Raw genomic sequence first — 12,402 nt, 5'->3', positions numbered from 1 at the left:
TGACCTGTCTCATTTGCATGTTTCAGAGGGGGTGCTTCTAAGGGCCTTGGGTCAGACTGTGTTCCCCTAGCAATACAAACCCCTGCAATACAAGCAGTTAGCTCATCTGCAACCCCACCTTGCCCCAGCACACAATGCAGCTTGGCCCTTCTGCCTGTCAGGAGGACATCCCTCATGCTCAGACCACAGGCAGCCTCAGCTGGCTCAGACACATCCAAATGAGACATTTTCCACCGAAGTTGCCCAAACCTGGGTTTGAGTTTATTGCATGACCTTGCATAAGGAAGTGCAGCCCTGGGAGCCCTAAGGCATCATGCAACTCTCCACCAGCTAACCATTTATTACTCCTTGAAAGATGGTTATAGACTCCAAAGTTATAAAACCAGTTTCAAAAAAGTACATAAAAAATCTTTTCAACATAAGCATTAAATAGGTGGAGCTGGGGCGGGGCTGGGCGGGGCTGGGCGGGGCCGGGCGGGGCCGCTGGTTGGCTTTGCCTTTTTTCCCCCCATGTTTGTAAGCTGTTAAAAAGTGCATTCCAAACATACTGTGCTGGAAAGTTGCTCTGACCCAGAGTGGTGCCAGAGACTTGTTAAATTCAAAGCTGCAGAGAACGCTGCAAGGGATGAGGAAGCTCCCAGGCTGCGGGGAGCTCACAGGCTGGAGCTGCTGTCAGTCCTCACACCTGCCTCTAGCGCGGGCGATACATTAGCTGAAGTGGGTGGCTGTAATCGATTTGGCTTTGTGTAACTAACCAGTCCAACGAATCCAAGGTACACACACCGAGTCGTCAGGTCAGGAGCAGGCTGAAGGTTCAGAGAGGGCACAGGTGGTCCTGAGGGGGCTGGCGTCAATCAATGTACTGCGCCAGCCAGCGGAAGCCCTCTCCGTAGCCTTGCCTCTTGAGCACGCTGCACATGAACACCTCCAGCGGCCGGGCGTTCAGCTCCTTCAGGGGGACGCTGCCCTGCAGAGACACAGCCACCCCAGGTGACAGCTGCCCCCGGAGCGGGCACAGCGGCCCCCTCAGCGGGCACAGCGGCCCCCGGAGCGAGGCACAGCTGCCCCCCCAGCAGGCACAGCGGCCCCCCGGAGCGAGGCACAGCGGCCCCCCGGAGCGAGGCACAGCGGCCCCCCGAGCAAGGCACAGCCGCCCCCCCCCGGAGCAAGGCACAGCTGCCCCCCCCGGAGCAAGGCACAGCTGCCCCCGGAGCAAGGCACAGCGGCCCCCTCAGCGGGCACAGCGGCCCCCCGAGCAAGGCACAGCGGCCCCCCGGAGCAAGGCACAGCGGCCCCCCGAGCAAGGCACAGCGGCCCCCCGAGCAAGGCACAGCTGCCCCCCGAGCAAGGCACAGCTGCCCCCCGAGCAAGGCACAGCGGCCCCCCCCCGGAGCAAGGCACAGCGGCCCCCCCCCGGAGCAAGGCACAGCGGCCTGCCTGCAGCAGCACGGACGGGAAGCGACTGCTCCCCCGTGCTCAGCGCTGCGGAGCTCGCTCCTGAGCCGCTCACGACAAGGAGGATGCCGAGGTGCTGGAGCAGGTCCAGAGAAGGGCAACGAGGAAGGTCTGAGGGGTCTGGGGAACAGGTTTTATAGGGAGTGGCTGAGGGGGGGTTGGGGGTGGTTAGCCTGGAGAAAAGGAGGCGGAGGGGAGACCTCCTGGCTCTCTGCAGCTCCCTGCCAGGAGGCTGGAGCCAGGGGGGCATTGTTCTCTTCTGCAAGTAACTAGCAACAGGACAGGAAGAAGTGGCCTCGAGTTGCACCAGGGGAGGGTTAGGCTGGGTATTAGGAACAACTTCTTTGCTGCAAGAGTGGTCAGAGGCTGGAACAGGCTGCCCAGGGAGGTGGTGGAGTCCCCACCCCTGGTAGTGCTCAAGAAGGCACCAAGAGCACATGCAGGGAGAACCTGTGAGCTTGTACTTGGCTTTCAGACACAGTTCTCTGCTCTGCTTCTAGTTTTGCAGCTCCCACTAGAACTAAAGCCTCTGAAAAGCTGCTGGCTGATTAAAACCACTGCCCAGGAAGGTGAGGTGCTGAAAATGATGGCCCCGAAGAGGCTGACAGAAAGCTGCAGCAGAGATGTGCCTGACCTGCGTACACCAAAGAGACTCCGGGATTCGCTCTCTGCATGGCTGCTGTGTACAAAGAGCTCTACAAACCAGAAGCCATTGATGCTGTGTGGCTGCAGAGAACTGGAGTCAGAACTAAGGAAGCCAACCACCAGTCAAAAGGCAAGCAGCCAGAGCAGAGCAGCCAGAGCAGAGCAGCCAGAGCAGAGCAGCCAGAGCAGAGCAGCCAGAGCAGAGCAGCCAGAGCAGAGCAGCCAGAGCAGAGCAGCCAGAGCAGAGCAGCCAGAGCAGAGCAGCCAGAGCAGAGCAGCCAGAGCAGAGCAGCCAGAGCAGAGCAGCCAGAGCAGAGCAGCCAGAGCAGAGCAGCCAGAGCAGAGCAGCCAGAGCAGAGCAGCCAGAGCAGAGCAGCCAGAGCAGAGCAGCAGCATTACCTTCCCGGTGGTCTGGCCGTACAGGCCGAAGGTCTCTCGTAGCCTCTCCTCGCTGATGGCCTCAGGCCTGTCGATCTTGTTTCCCAGAATCAGGATAGGCACATTAGCAATGGTCTCATCTGTCATCAGTGACTGCAGAGGGAAGCAGAGAGGAGAGATTAAGGCACCACACAGGGGGGCAGGCTGCTGCTACTCGTGCCCAGGGGGCAGCGGAGCTCTGCTGGATGTGGAAGTCCCCAAGGCTTACATCGAGTTCTTCTTTTGACTCAAGCAACCTTTCATGATCTGCACAGTCCACCAAGAACACGATGCCGTTGATTGCAGGCAGGTAGTTCTTCCACACTCTGCGAGCTGCAGGGCAGATGGGAGTTAAACAGCAGCAGCCAGAGGGGGAGGAGCCCAAGCCCCACAGCAGCGCACAGCAGCCAGGAGGCAGCACCGGGGGCAGGCCTGGGCTCGCCCTGCCGGTCCCTGCTTTACACAGCTTGCACCAACGGAGCACAAACGTCCTTCCCCTCCCTGCCACCACCCCCGTGTCCCACAGACACTGATGGACTGAGACTGCTTCCCCAGCAATGATGTCAACAAAAGTAAACCCAGTGATTCAGAGTCCAGGATCCCCCTCCAGACACAGGCTTCAGGCTGCTCTGCTGCAGCTCTTGCCAGATCACATCTGGGGTTTGTGGTGGAGGTGCAAGTGGTGCAGACAGGAGAGCAGCACCTGCTGCAGCGCTGCCAGAGCAGGGCAGGCACTCACTGCAGCATGGCTCTGCTGCTGGCCTGGCACAGCCTGCAGACACCCTGAGCTCAGCAAAGTGGAAGGAGGCAATGCATCCTCTTACCTTGAGCATGGCCACCCAGATCAAAGGTAGTGAAAGTCATGCCAGCAATTGTCAGCTCTTCTGAGGCTGGAAAGACAGAGTTGTGCTCCCGGTGAGGGTGATGCCCTGCACTGCAGCAGCCTAGCCTGCTGCTCTGCAGGTGGTGCTTTCCCCTGGCTCTTTGCAGGATTTTGCTGCTCAGGAAGCAAACCAGAACAGTGCACTCCCCCAGGCAGTGACACTTTGTTCAGTCATGGAATGGCACTAAGCTGTAAACCCACCTGTGAAATGCCCACTGCTGAGAGCAGGGAGGACCTGCACATCATTCATCCCTCCCCAGAGAGGGAGGGCCAGAGCATGGCACCTCTTGTACAACACTGCTCGAGGCTCCTCCTCTTCACAGCCCTTCCCACTGACTCCCCTCTGTACAGGACTGCAGCGACTCACTTTGGAAGCTGGGTTGACTGTTTAGCCTCCTGTGAGGCTCCCAGGGCAACAACTGCACAGCAGCCCCTGAGCACACACAGACAGCACATCAGTGCTGGGTTTCCAGCTGCCAGAAGCTGCCCCCAAACACTGCAGGACCCAGCTCCCCGTGGCTCCTGTGGTCTGAACTCTCTGGGCTGCTTGGCACCCACCTCCTTTTCAAACACACCACACTCAGTTCTCTGACACAGGCTCACAGCATGGCTTGGCTAGGAGGGGACATGAAAGCTCATCCAGCTCCAGCCCCCTGCCATGGGCAGGGACACCTCCACCAGCCCAGGCTGCTCAAGGCCTCATCCAGCCTGGCCCTGAACACCTCCAGGGAGGGGATAGCCACAGCCTCCCTGGGCAGCCTGGGCCAGGCTCTCCCCAGCCTCACTGCCAGGAATCTCTTCTTTCCTACCTAGCATTGGTTTGAATCCCACTGGAGCTACCTACAGACTGCAATGCCAGGCACTCCTGTGTTCCTCCCCGTTGCACTGTGGTCCTGATCCATGATCAGATCCTGCTTTTCCTGCAACACTCCCAGTCCCTCCCAGCTCAGAACTTACTGGGGTGCAGGGTGGGGACGTGCTGTCCCAGCCTGTCATCCTTGAGCATGTGCAGCAGGGTGGTTTTGCCAGCATTGTCCAGGCCAAGGAACACCAGCTTGCCAGACTTCTTGTACAGCCCTGGAACACAGCAGGACCTTGTGAGCAGCCAGGTAAGGCAGGGGGAGGTCACTTCCAGCTCCAGAGATGAACAAAGGGTTACAGAGCAGCCAGGCTCCAGCATGCAGCTTATCAGTGCCCTTTATCCACCAACTCCTGCTCCTACAAACCACCTGCCTGCAGCACCACATCCAGCCTGCAGCTCACAGGATGCTGAGGAGGAGAGGCAGAGACACAAGACTGGTGTCAGTGTGTCCCTCATGAGAATGCACTCACAGGATGCATTTTGCCCCAGCCAGAGGGCAGTTGTGCTCACAGGCAGTGAGGAGGGGCTGCAGGCACAGGGCTAACAGCAGGCTCGAACTCAGGGACCATCCTGGCCCTCAGCAGAAGGGTTTGGTTCAGCTGCCTCAAATCATTCACAGATCCAGAGGGTGGCTTGGGTAGAAAGGGACCTTAAGGATCATCCAGTTCCATCCCCCTGCCCTGGGCCAGGGACCCCTCCCACCAGCCCAGCTTGCTCAAGGCCTCATCCAGCCTGGCCTGGAACACCTCCAGGGAGGGAGCAGCCCCAGCCTCCCTGGGCAGCCTGGGCCAGGCTCTCCCCACCCTCACTCTCAAGAATTTCTACCCAATCTCCAGTCTAAATCTGCCCTCCTCAAGCTTCAAGCCACCCCTCTTGTCCTGTGACTGCAAGCCCTTGTCAAAGCCCCATCTGGACAGTGCAGTCCTGAGCAGGCTGCTGTGGGTGCCCCTGGCTCTAAGAAGGGAGCTGGACTAGAGGGTCTCCAGAGGTCCCTCCCCACCCCAGCATGCTGGGACCCTGTGCTTTGCAATGTGCTGAACTGATTTCATCACCTCACAGAGATGTTGTGAGGCACACAACCAGAGTTACAGCCCAGGCATCCCACTGCTGCATCCCCCCCAGCTGCACCAGCTCCTGCCAGCACCACCAGCACTGCAGCTGCACACCAGCAGCCTGTGCTGTGCCAGCCTGGTAGCCATCCAAAGGGCACCTGAAGAGCTGCCCCAGGAGGGCAGTGGGCACTCAGCCAGTAACAGCAGCTTCTGGAGCCCTTAGTTTCTGCTTCTCATCTCCTGTGCTCTCCTCATGCCTGAGGCACCTGCAGGGCTGCCCAGGGCTGCTGCTGCTGCTGCAGCACCACAGGGGCAGGTGTGCCCCTGCCTGCCAACCTTTACACCACTGCTCTTTGCTCACCCCTGCCTTTGCCCTCCTCTCTGGGCTCACCTTCCAGCAGGACACACTTTGTAACTTGCAGGGCTGAGTGTTCTTGCAGCTTACCTCACTTGATTGCTGCAGCTGCTGTAGAGTGCCACAGGGTCACAGAGTGGTTTGGGTTAGAGCAAACCTGTCCAGCTCCAGCCCCCTGCCATGGCCAGGGACACCTCCTGCTGGAGCAGATTGCTCAACACTTGGAACACTCCCAGGGCTGAAGCCTGCACAGCTTCCCTGGGCAACCTCTCCCAGTGCCTCAGCACCCCCACAGGGAAGAGTTTCTTCCCCATGTCTAATCTCAATGCAGCTTCTCCCAGTCTGAAGCCACCACCCCTTGCCCTGTCACTCCCTGCCTTTGCCAGAAGTCCCTCTCCTGTAGCCCTCTTCACATACTGAAAGGTTGCTCTGAGGTCTTCCCACAGCTTCTCTTCTCCATGTTGAAGACCCCAAACTCCCTCAGCCTGCCCTCACAGCAGAGCAGTTCCAGCCCTTGGGTGATGTTTGTGGCCTCCTCTGCACTCGCTCTGAGAGTCCTCACAGCTCTTACTTCCCAGCCTCACCTTCTCCCATGCCCAAACCTATTGGAGTACAGGCTGGAAGAGAAAGCATTCAGGGTCCCAAAGAGAGAAGGGGCAGGCAAACATTCCCAGACATCACCTCCTGTCCCAGGGGAAGCTCCAGGTCACCCTCACCTTGCAAGCTAAACAGAACTCTCCTGCACCACAGCAAAGCAGCATTGCTCCTGCCACTCAGCCTGCCTCTCCAGGAGCCTCTGCTCCCAAACCAGGGGCTGCTGCTTTCTCACAAGCACTTCACACTTCCCAAGAGTGCTTCCCAGAAACCCAAGATGCAGAAGCAGCAACACTTCAGCTACTTGCCAGAGCAAGGCCAGGGCTCACACAGCAGATTCTGTGTGTTTCAGGAGTGTGCAAGGTGACCTCAGCAGCCTGCTGCCAGGGCAGCACAGGCAACCCTGAGGAGCCTCCCAAACGTCTTCAGCAGCTGCCCTCAGCCCCACCTGGACATGAGAACAGGAGAGAAAGTGTTTCTGCCAGAAGAAGAGGGACACTGGCAGCCATTGTCCTCCCTACCCCCAGCTCAGTGTCCTTCACCAGCACCAGACTCTGCATGCCCAGCAGTGGGCAAGCAGTGCCAGGGTGCAACAGTCACTGTGGGGCATGGAAGGCAGATAAGGAAGATTAGTCAACTGGGTTAAAAGTTCACTGCTTCAGATTTCAGGAGCAGGCCAAGGGTCTGACACTCAGCAAGAGTTTCAACTGATAAAAGGCAGGTGGCACAGCCTGCCCTGGCTCCATCTCCAGGGCTTTCTCTCCCAGCAGCCCAGCCTGCAACTCCTGATCTTCCTAAGGTATCCCAGTGTTCCTTCCCCCCTAACTGTGGCTTGGGGGTTTCCAGCCCTCTCTGTATTCTTTCCTTTCCCCTCCTGGTTTGCACAACCCAGTATCTCCCCCTGGCCTGGCACAGACTCCCTTGGCCAGGGGACATTTTCCTGAGCCTCTTCAGCAGAGGCTTCCCTGGCTCCAGTGACATCAGCCACAGCATAGCATGCAGCTGATCACCAGCAAGGCCTTCAATATCCAGTGCTGCTTTTTTGTGGGCAGCTCCTCACGTGGGTTCTCAGGTGATATCCTCACCCACAGGGGAACTGAGCTGAACTAGCTGAGTTCAGGCCTCTGCAGCAAAGGAAAACCAAGAGGAACCCCACAGAAAGCAACCGAATTCCACCAGCACACAGTGTGGTTAGAGACAGCAAACCCTTCCTGCACAGGGAAGGAAATGGAACTTCTCCCAAGAGGTCAAGAGATGAATGCAAGGCTGAGTGGAGAAGATGCTGTGGAAATGCTCCATCCTGGTAAGTGGAAGCTTTGTTTGACTACTGACCAACCCACAGTGGTGTTTGAGCTAGACTGAAGGTGAAAGAGCTGAGCAGAGGTTTCATGAGGCATGGCAGGAAGGAGCAGAACCCAAACAACAAATCCAACTCACCCAAGAACTGTAGCACACTACTGAAGCCACTGTATATCCAGTTAAATATGAAGGACATAGCTGGATCCTGCAGCCTGCAACAAAGGAAACAGCACATTTACAGCACCAACCCTGGCAAACAGTCACAGGCAACAGCAGTAACCCAGAGTGACAAATAACCCCAGAGCCCTGGTTTCACAGGGCAGCTGAGTGACCCCCCAGCTCCTCACAAACACCAGAGCAGAACCAGCAAACAGGACCCAGGCTCTGGGAGGCACCAGCAAAGCCTTCTCCTGGGAAGCACTACATGGGCAGGAGCAGAGAGCTTCATCAGGCTGCGCCAGGGGAAGTTCAGGCTGGAGGTCAGGAGGAAGTTTTACACAGAGAGAGTGATTGCCCATTGGAATGGACTGCCTGGGGAGGTGGTGGAGTCGCCGTCACTGGAGGTGTTCAGGAGGAGACTTGACAGGGTGCTTGGTGCCATGGGTTAGTTGATTAGGTGGTGTTGGATGATAGGTTGGACACGATGATCTTGAAGGTCTCTTCCAACCTGGTTTATTCTATTCTATTCTATTCTATCCTGAGGAGGGATGGTGGAGGTGGGTGATGTCCCACTGAAGGTCTCAGCTTTGGGGAGGGCAACAGAAGGAAGTCAGTGCTCCAGCCACCCTTGGGAGCTGCTGGGGTTTGAAGCAGAGGTGTTAAGAGGTGAAGTCGAATCCAGAGAGGTTTGATACCAACCCTGCCCTGCCCAGGGCCTGTCTGCCTTGCCATGGAAACAGCTCCCCAGCACAAGGCACTGGGATGGCCACGCAAGCACCTCCCGTCCTGTCCGCAGAGGCTGCCATGCCTTAAGCCTTCAGTGCAAAGCTGATGCTCACCACAGGCCTCTGCAACACCTTGTTCCCCATCAAATCCCCTCAGCTTAGATTCAGGAACAGAAGGGTGAGCTGAGAGCAGCCTGCAGCCAACCCCCAAGTCGTGTCACACAGCCAGCTTCAGCTGGCCAGCACAGGCAGCAGGCCCCTTGCTAGCAGGATGAAGCTCTGCCACTCCACACCCCCTGCCTGGTGGTGTGGTTAACAAAAACTGAGGTGGTCCTGCTCACCCCTGGGACAGAAGCAAGAGGACAAGGCTGATGAATTCAGCTGTTCCTGCCACCGAAGGCAGGACTGCTGGGGACCAAGCAGCCATGGCAGAGGTGTTGGGAGAGCTTGGGCACACCTTGAGTGCCCAGGGACAGGTAGGATGGAGGAGGAGCCACCACTACTGCCAAAGCGATGCTCTGAGGCACGAGAGCGAAGCCATCGCTGGGTTCACTGCACAGCCATCAGCAACTCATTTCTTGGCTTTCATCTTCATTTCCTCATGATCTAATGTGAGGATAATCACCCTGAAAGCACCAGGTGGGCAGAGAATTACTGCCTACTGAAAACCTCTTGAAAGACTATAGAGCAATGGCCTTAGAAGCATTCAGCCAGCTGACTGCTGCTGAAGCTCATCGCTCCTGCCGACTGCTGGGGTCTGGCTACCCCCGAGGCCCTGCCCTGCCAAGAGCAGCTGGCAGAGGCACCCTCACTGCTTGGAGCTGTCCTGTCACACATTTCCACAGCGCAGGGGCGCCTCGAGGGCTCACAGGAGCAGCTCTGCCCCCGGAGCACGGCACAGAGCGCTCAAAACACAGGTCCAGATCCCCAGACCCAGGCAGCTGTCACGGCAATGACGCCGGCGACAGCAAACGGCTTCTGCGCGGGGCAGCAACAGGTACCTCGGGCAGAGATAAGGAAAGAACACTTCGGTTGTTTGCCTGCACTGAAACAGCCTGTTCAGATGGCAAAGCGAGACAGCAGCCTCGGCTCCTCCGTGACTAACCTGAAACCCTTGCCCGCGTCACCCCGAGCGGGCGGCCGCAGCAGGAGCGCACAGCGGCGGCGCTGCCACAGCAGTTACACAACGGCAGCGCCGGGGCTGGCCCTCGCCCGGCTCAGAAGCAAAGGTCAGAGCCGAGCAAACACGGCAGAAGACACACGTCAGCAGATTTATTTATTGCTTGAGCAAAACATCAGCGGAGGAGAGCCGCTGTGGGGCTTGGAGAAAAAGATCGACTCAAGTGACCTGCAGACGTGGGCAAGCAGCTGAGCGAGGCGCCGGGCCGGGCAGCTCTGGGGTTTAGCTGCAGCAACCCTTTCCATTTTGCAGATAAAACAACACAACATCTTTCGGAAGAGACCCTAAGGGCCGAGAAGATGACCCTGCAGACAGGGCTGAAGCGCCGTTAACCGCCGGGAGCAGCGGTGCCAGGCAGAGCTATGCAAACGCACCCACATCAGCTGGCAGCACTTAGGGACTCTGACGGGGCAAACCCGGGCAGCTAAGGGCAAAAGCACACTGGTAATGTTTGAGCAGAGATACTGAATCTGCTCTTATCGCACAGGAAAAGTTCACTGCATCATTCACAGCGGCGACAAATCACAGCATTAAAAAGCCTGTGCTGGCACCAAGGGTTCCCCAAGGCTGCCAACGCCTCCAGGTCACACGCCGGGGAGCCGAGGCTGCCCGAGGCACTCCGACTCACATCCCCAGGCTCCCGTTAAAAGCCCAGAGAAGCAGAACGATGCAAACTCTGGCCATCACCACTCCCAAGGCCCCGTGAAGACAAAAGTGCCACTGTAAGGTTGTGTGAGGGGCTCCCTGGGCAGTCAGCAGCTGCAGGCAGACACAACTCTTAGTGACAAACTGCACGGGACACAAGGCCGACTGCTGGAGGTTTATCCTGTACCAACTCTTTCTCACAGACAGCAGCAGCTTACTCGTGCCTCCCCACCAGAAATGTGCCAGGTAATTCACCAGCAGCACATCAACAACAGATGCCTGTGACTCCAGAATGTCTCCAACGACCCTGGCTAACACCATTTCGTCAGCAGAGCATCACCTGGCTACTGCCATGGGGCGCTGCAAGTCACTGCACACACAAGGAGGTGGGCTTGGCCGCTGGAGACCACCAATAGCCATGGGAACAGGGAATTCCCACCCAGTGGGCTTGGGAAGATCTTGAGCCAGCCTCCTGAAGGCAATGTTCCTGACAGCAAGGACTAGCAAGCGCTCACTGACTCCTGTTGCATTCTGAAAGCCAAGAGTTACTTTCTCCCACGCTCAGCCTGCACTTTTGTAGCTAGCAGTTCATCGTTCCACCTCTGCCCCGGCAAGGCCAGCACTCACCAAGCCCGTGAGCCTTTAGCTAACAGAGCACATCACACCTGTAAAGACAGCTTTAAGTCCCTTTCTGGAACAACCACAAAGTGGTGCCACCAGTGGTGAACCACTCCTGGCAGCAGCTGGAAACACACTGTGCTGTGCCTGGGGGGTACTGGGGGGCAGGAGGGAAACCTCTGCCCAACCCAACTGAACCCAGCTCAGCCTGGAAACACAGCTGGCAAGTGAGAGCTGCTAAGGGTGTACCTACAGTGTTTGAGGCAGGGTCTAAACACAGTCACTTAAAGCTGTTAGGTCACATATGATCCTTTCAACATCCTGTGTTGCTGTAGGCAACAAAAAGCCCAACAGCTGTAAGAAACAAACTGCTCTCTGCTGTCTACAGGACACTGCTCCGTGCTGTGAAGCTGTGCTTTGGTGCAGCACTCAGCAGCTAAGAGAAGGGACAGGGTCTGACAGCAAGGTCGTGGCAGAGATTTCCCTCAGGGCATTTTGATCACTTTTTTGGTAGCAAGTCACCTCCGAGGTTTCAGAGAGAGGACTCAGCACACCTGCCTGTGGCTGATTGGGTTGAAAACCAAAGGGATCACAAGTTCTTTGGCAGCTGAGTTACATCACCCCTTCGGGACCCCCTCTGAATTTAGCAAACATCTTAAGGACCTCTGCAGCAGCAAACTGTTTATGTCTTCAGAGAGCACTGCAAGAGGCACACCAGGTCCTACGGACAGCCATGGCAGCGGCTCAGCTGCAGCCTCCCTCGCCGAGCGCAGCTGTCAGGGCACATTCCTAACGTCGGGGCTACCGCAGCAGCTTGCTTAGCGACAAGACCCCGTGAAAGTCGTCATTCCTGACTGCTCTAGACCCCGCCGGGGCAGCACAACCTGCCAGACAGCTGCTGGAGGAGGCTGCAGCGCACCCGCGGGTGGCCGTGGGGCCGTGGCAGCGCTCTCCTCCACCTCCCAAGCACACCCGTGAGGCAAGGCCGGGGCTTCCACAGAGCTGCCGGACACCAGGAACGCCGCGGGCAGCGAGACACGGCCGAGGGGAAGGCGCCCTGCCCCCCTGCCCCCTGCCCCCCAGCCCCCCTGCCCCCCCTCACGGCGCCTCACCCACAGATCCGCGCAGGCCGCAGCCCCGCCGGGCGCGCAGGGACCCCCGGCCGAGCCCAGCCAGGGGCCAGAGGCCACTCCCGGCAGGAGCGAGGGCCGCCCAAGCGCCCCGCAGCATTCGCCCGGCAGCATTCGCCCGGCAGCTCCGCCGCCCGCCAAGGGCCCCCGCGCTCACCTGCCGCCGCCGAGCCCGAGGCGCAGACTCTCCGCTCCGGCGGCACCGACACCGGCACCGACACCGACACCGACACCGACACCGACACCGACACGCACCCCCGCGGCTGCGCCCCGCTCCGCCCCCACGCTGCCTCTTCCGGGCCCGGCCGCTCCGCGCCGACACGCGCCCCGGTGCGACGCCGCGCGCCACCTGACCCCGGCCGCGGGGCCCTGCCGGTACCGCC

General features: G+C 58.6%; 1 protein-coding gene across 1 annotated transcript; it reads right to left on the bottom strand.

Annotated features, from left to right (window-relative positions):
* Window positions 1–239: 239 nt before the first annotated feature.
* On the bottom strand, window positions 240–12,372 carry SAR1B (secretion associated Ras related GTPase 1B). Its single transcript, XM_068163420.1, has 7 exons — window positions 12,177–12,372; window positions 7,701–7,774; window positions 4,358–4,477; window positions 3,342–3,407; window positions 2,747–2,850; window positions 2,500–2,631; window positions 240–967 (listed from the first exon to the last, which is right to left on the bottom strand). The coding sequence occupies exons 2-7, from the start codon at window positions 7,756–7,758 to the stop codon at window positions 851–853; spliced, it is 597 nt and encodes a 198-aa protein (XP_068019521.1). The 5' UTR covers window positions 7,759–7,774; window positions 12,177–12,372; the 3' UTR covers window positions 240–850.
* Window positions 12,373–12,402: the final 30 nt, after the last annotated feature.

Source organism: Melanerpes formicivorus, unplaced genomic scaffold (genome assembly GCF_026170545.1).
Source record: "Melanerpes formicivorus ecotype bairdi unplaced genomic scaffold, bMelFor1.0.p_v2 SCAF_2, whole genome shotgun sequence".
Taxonomy (NCBI): Eukaryota; Metazoa; Chordata; class Aves; order Piciformes; family Picidae; genus Melanerpes; species Melanerpes formicivorus.
The sequence above is the reverse complement of the archived record's forward strand: the minus strand, read 5'-3'. Positions and strand labels throughout refer to the sequence as shown.

What these genes read in the sequence shown, in the direction of transcription:
- SAR1B (XM_068163420.1), bottom strand. Translation starts at nt 7,758, where the DNA reads ATGTCCTTCATATTTAACTGGATATACAGTGGCTTCAGTAGTGTGCTA. An exon ending in TAGTGTGCTACAGTTCTTGG is followed by an intron (nt 4,478 to 7,700) that starts GTGAGTTGGATT and finishes GCTGTGTTCCAG; the next exon opens with GGCTGTACAAGAAGTCTGGC. An exon ending in CGTCCCCACCCTGCACCCCA is followed by an intron (nt 3,408 to 4,357) that starts GTAAGTTCTGAG and finishes CTGTCTTTCCAG; the next exon opens with CCTCAGAAGAGCTGACAATT.